Source organism: Oncorhynchus gorbuscha, linkage group LG19 (assembly GCF_021184085.1).
Source record: "Oncorhynchus gorbuscha isolate QuinsamMale2020 ecotype Even-year linkage group LG19, OgorEven_v1.0, whole genome shotgun sequence".
Taxonomy (NCBI): Eukaryota; Metazoa; Chordata; class Actinopteri; order Salmoniformes; family Salmonidae; genus Oncorhynchus; species Oncorhynchus gorbuscha.
Genome location: NC_060191.1, coordinates 51830532 through 51835859, shown reverse-complemented (window position 1 = coordinate 51835859; position 5328 = coordinate 51830532). Strand labels below are relative to the sequence as shown.

Below are 5328 nucleotides of genomic sequence, written 5' to 3'. Positions count from 1 at the left end.
CAGCTATATCTATGAACAAAGGTCTGACAGATTTGAGTGACATTTACAGGTACCCAAAAGCCTTGTAGAAGTCCCTTAGAGGTTGTCTCTCCTAAAAAAGTAGCAAACTAACATTCAACAGGAATGAGTTGCTAGCCTGGGAGTCAGTCTGTAAAAACAAGGCTGTTCTGAGGGTGGGTCTTGTCAGCGTGGGCTGGCTGGAGCTCGAGGGTGAGGCATGGTGTGCTGGCGTTGTCACAGTAAGAAGGCTCTTATTCACTGTCACTGCCGTCGCTGGAGTCGGAGGCCTGCTCACTGCCACTCCCACTCTGGGCACGGCCACCCTCTGAGTGGTCACTACCGCTACTGTGGGCCGGAGACACGCTCCTACTCCTCTCCCTATGGCTCCCACTGCCCTCCTCCCCACTGCTCCGGGCTGCTCCATCCTTGGGCTCGTTGTCATCGTCATCACTGTCGTCGTCGCTACCGAAGATCTCCACCTCATCCGCCAGCTTGACCTCCTCCTCGCCACTCTCACTGCCGCTACCACTGGCCTTCCTCCTCCGCTTCACTCCCTCTTCATCATCCTCAGCTCCACTCCGCTTTCCATCCACATCCTCCCTGTCAGAGTCACTGTCAGAGTTGTCTCCCTCGCTCTCGCTGCCCTTCTCATCACCTGTGAGTGGAAATAAACAGATAATTCATTCATATGGACCTAAGAAGCAGTGATAAACAAAGAGCCTCAGACACAGTGGTGAACATTGGGGAGGACAGAGGGGAGAGACTGACCAGAGTCCTGCAGTTTACCCAAGTCCATGTCCTCTTCTTCGTCCTCTGGTTCATGGTTCTCCAGCTGAGCCTTACGCGCATCCTAATGGACAAAGACGGATGTCATGATTACTCTGATTATTTAGATGTCTGCAAATGTATACTTCTCTACTTATGTCCAGCACTATCTGCTCATCTCTATCAGTGTTGAGGTTCACTTATTAAGTAAACACAGTAGTTTCCACAGATTGAAAGTAATGCTCAGTGTAGAAAATAGGCCTAATTAGCAGTCTCACCTGGGCTTCCAGCTCCTTGTCATTCATGTCTCTGTGCTTACACACCAGCACAGCGTTTGTAGTAGACTGGGCTCCAGCCTTAGCTCTCCTCTTACTCAGCCGTACTCTGCAATCCAGGACAACACAGTCAGGCCAATAACCTTCTTCACTGGTGGTGTCCTCAGGCCAAAACAAACTAACTGAACCCACCCTAGCAAATACAAATCTACCAGAATAATGTGACTCTCTCTTCAAAGAGAATCCCATGTCTTCTACTGCCAATGTAAACCCAAAAGACCACACTATGAGATCCCCCCCCCCCATGCAGGCCAGTGGTTACCTGGTCTCCAGCTCGTTGTAGTAGACTCCATCTCCATCTCTGAAGATAAAGAAGTAGTTCTCCTCGTAGCCCTTGCTGGCTTTGTTCTTCACATTCCAGTTGTACTCCCTGGCTATCTTATAGTCATACCTAGAACACACACACACCATCACACCTTGTTCAATGCTACAGTAAGTGTGCTTCAGAGATTCCAAAATCCTAATGGTTCGGTCCTTGGACAAGGTGAACCAAGTAAGTATGAGGAAGTAGACAATGGCAATGTGAAACCTGAATATTATTGATAGGGATAGTTAACATATCAGTAGAATGGTTGGTGTCCTGTCTACTCAAGGTTAGTGTAAATACTTGTTGGATTACTCACAGATCATCAGGCATGTAGTCCAGCTCCTCATCCACGTCTCTCTTGCGCTTGCGAATCGTTTCCTCATTGGGCAGGAAGTAGGCCACAAACTGGTTTCCTTCCTCATCCATCATACCTCTGCAGGGCACAACAAACAATTCAAAACACAAATGGAAAATTGTCATAGTGCCGGACAGTCACAAAAAAATAAAAATCAGACACACACACAATGTGGCATTGTTTTGTCCTCACCTAATCATGGCCTGTGACATCATCTCCACACCTTGGGGTGCTGACATGTCTTTAGGAGCAGGATCAGAGTCGAAGATTACCTGAGCACACGGGTTGATCCACATCTGGGGAGCAGAGGACAGAACACACAAATTCTTACTCTTTACCAAAACACAATAGGGCTAGACAACAACGGCTAAACGCATCCAGATTAGAACAGATAAAGGAACCAATGACTGCCCAGAAACAAAGACCATGAGAATAATTCAGATAGGAAGCCAAGACCAATACAATGGTACTGTATGTCCTGTTGAGCGTCATGGGTGCTCACCTTGAAGTCAGGGAACACAGGCATCACCTCCACAGGAGTGACTCTGGGTTTACTGTAGTGCTGGGCAATCTGGGGGAAGAGGATAAACACCACGTGTGACATACAGATGTAGGATATTAATTTGATCACTTTTGTTGCTGAGAACTTTCCTTCACCGCAGGAAATTCTGATGAGCTTCGCAATTGACTTAAATCCACTGAAAAACCACACTAACATAGTTATATTAACAGTATCCCACTTTTCATGTCACCTCATTCTGACCAGCTAATAGCCTAACCATCGATCAAGAAACATTATGGACTAAGCATCTAAATTATGTTGCTGCAGGATTATTTTGCCTGCGACAATATAGGTACAGTTAAGATCCAACATCTGTCCAATAACTGATGGAATAAAGAGGATATTGCAATCGTCATATAAGAAGGAGCATACAATGAACTGTGTGATCTCTGTGTAGCTGGACATTGACGGGTTACTGTAAGATCTATTTGGACTGAATAAAGCACAGTAAATTGTGCATAGCCAAAAAAGGGGCACTCTCACCGGTTTCTGTGCATCCTCAAAAGTCTTTTCAATAGCAGCAATCTGGCTGTCCCTATCCTTGTATATCTCCTCCTCTGTGAACTGCTGTTTGACAGACACACCGATCCTAAGGACAGAACACATAGGTCATAGAAGGGGTGGGACAAACAGAAAACACTACAAGATGGGAAGTGTGTACGCTGAATGTGGTGGTTAGCTAGCCTGTTAGGTCACACTCACTTGACTTCCACTTTCTCATTGGAGACACCATATCTGTTGAACTCTGTAGAGATGTACTCAGTCTTTCTCATCCACGGGACCACCTTGGCGTGCTGCTGAGATCTACAGGAAGACAAACACAAGGCTCATAGCACAGACCCCAAGTCATTAAGATTTTCATTGAATTTTGTCAAGACACTATTGACTGGTACACAGTCTGTATCCAAACCTTTTCGAGCTGGATGGAGCTGTGATGTCTTCCTCCAATAACTTCTCATCAGCTGGATCAAGAAGAACTAGAGAAATAAGGACGGGACGATTCTAAATCAATACTACACAAGCTTCAAGTAACTACCACAAAAATATATTGACTGTTTGGTATAACATTGTGTGTTTGTGTCATTCATAAACATACTGCTGGGGTCGACACGGTAGGTGTCTGGGTTAATGAGGTCGATGGTGACGCCAAGATCAGGCTCAGTAAGCAGTTCGTGTTTGTGTTGCTTCTCTAACGACGTAGCCTTGTACTGCACAAACCTGTCAACACCAGACAGGGCAGCGTCAGAGTCAGCTACAGTGGCAGTACAGTATTTATGGGAGAAAATAAAAGCTGCACACTGTGGTTACAACAACTATACATTTAATATACATAACATCTTGACTGACCTTTATGGCAGAAGGAACAAGGGTTTTTTACCTGTGCTGGTCAAATGGATATGTGATGAATTTGGGATCAAATGGGATGTCAGGCAGGCTGTTGCAGTACTTTACCCGACAGACCACTCCAGACCTGGGAGATTGGTTGGGACAAACACGGAGTCACACATTTCAAAAGTGTACAAAGAACAAGTAGCCATCAAAAGCATGTTCTATCAAGCATTGATGCCTCAGAACCCAAACTGATAACTACCTAATGGTCATATGGGTTTTGATCTGGCCATGATATCGCCAGCCCTGCACACCCTTTGTATTTAAAACACACAATAGCTTGAGCTGTAACTGAATCACTATTTTGTGTTAACATGGAAAACAAACTGCATGCATACCTCTCTGGAACAGTTCTGTGTGATGAACTCCTAGTCAAGTAGAGAGAAAAACAAGTGTTGTTAGCTACACACTCAGCTGATAGATTGAAGAAAGAGAAAAATAGCACAGCCCACCGCCCCCCTCTATTTTGACTTATGTTAACTTATCACGGGACAATCAAAACCTATGTAAATGATGATGACTGCTAACCATCCATGTCGTCATTAGCTAGGTTAGCTAACGTTATCTAGTTGCGGCAAAGAAAATATATAGGAGAGGATATTTACCTGTGACCGTCTGAGTCTCGCTGTGCTTGTGTCTGGATAGTTGGAGCCATGATATTAAAAGAATGACCACGATTGGAAGAACAGTTTCTTAGAAATTCAGACAACCGTTCAAGTCACTCCTTACTAAAACACTTTACCCGAAAGAAATATAAACTCCGTTGATTACCTAGCTAGCTACTTACTCCAAAGTACTCAGAGCTTTCGCTTTTTTTGCTTTTCTGTCCTGGCTGGATGCTCCTTACAACTAGCAGGACCCCTGATATTGTCATGGGTTGCTTCCGAGATGCCTGAATATAATTACGTCGCAGATATACGGGCAGGGCAGTCTTTGCTATATCTCTTGTGTGGATTTGTGGCCGGCAGTGGAACCACAGATAGAACAAAGAGACAGACATTTCACCAGATATATAAATGTGAAGCATCCGGTTAGCTGCAAAATGTATGACCATATTAGAGACACATATTTCCTTCAGATTACACAGACCCACAAAGAATTTGAAAACAAATCCAATTTTGATAAACTCCCATATCTATTGGGTGAAATACCACAGTGTGAAATCACAACAGCAACATTTGTGACCTGTTGCCACAAGGACAACCAGTGAAGAACAAACACTGTTGTAAATATAACCTTGTGTTTATTTATTTTTGTACATCAAATATTTGCACATCGTTACAGCATTTAAATGTCTTTATTATTTTGGAACTTTTGTAAGTGTAATGTTTACAGTCTTTTTTTATTGATTGTTTATTATCTCTTTCACTTGCTTTGGCAATGTAAACATATGTTTCCCATGCCAATACAGCCCTTAAATTGAAATTGGAAGACCAGTGGCCGGTAGTTGGAGATGGAACAAGATGGATTTTGGCCGACATTTACTCATCAGTGAAACATTTGATCTCAATACAGTTTTTTGTTACAAACAGAGTGAACTAAGTTTGGTAGACTTCACCCTTTGACAAAGTTTTTAAAAAAGGCCTTGTTTAGCAGGGGTGCAAAGGCGAATTGT

The 5328-nt window shown here is 43.8% G+C and overlaps 1 protein-coding gene across 1 annotated transcript in view; it reads right to left on the bottom strand.

Moving 5' to 3' along the window:
* LOC124005474 (RNA polymerase II-associated factor 1 homolog) overlaps positions 1 to 4639 on the bottom strand; it is a 5101-nt gene extending 462 nt beyond the window's left edge. Inside the window, exons 1-14 of the mRNA XM_046314775.1 lie at positions 4319 to 4639; positions 4052 to 4081; positions 3703 to 3795; positions 3421 to 3542; positions 3235 to 3301; positions 3027 to 3128; positions 2808 to 2913; positions 2265 to 2333; positions 1955 to 2058; positions 1724 to 1840; positions 1363 to 1491; positions 1044 to 1149; positions 769 to 850; positions 1 to 655 (exon numbers count right to left, since the gene is read on the bottom strand). The exon at positions 1 to 655 is cut by the window's left edge and continues 462 nt beyond it. Of these exons, the coding sequence (XP_046170731.1) occupies positions 252 to 655; positions 769 to 850; positions 1044 to 1149; positions 1363 to 1491; positions 1724 to 1840; positions 1955 to 2058; positions 2265 to 2333; positions 2808 to 2913; positions 3027 to 3128; positions 3235 to 3301; positions 3421 to 3542; positions 3703 to 3795; positions 4052 to 4081; positions 4319 to 4368 (1581 nt within the window). The 5' untranslated portion in view covers positions 4369 to 4639 and the 3' untranslated portion in view covers positions 1 to 251. The remainder of the gene's footprint in view (positions 656 to 768; positions 851 to 1043; positions 1150 to 1362; positions 1492 to 1723; positions 1841 to 1954; positions 2059 to 2264; positions 2334 to 2807; positions 2914 to 3026; positions 3129 to 3234; positions 3302 to 3420; positions 3543 to 3702; positions 3796 to 4051; positions 4082 to 4318) is intronic.
* Between the last annotated feature and the right edge of the window lie 689 nt (positions 4640 to 5328).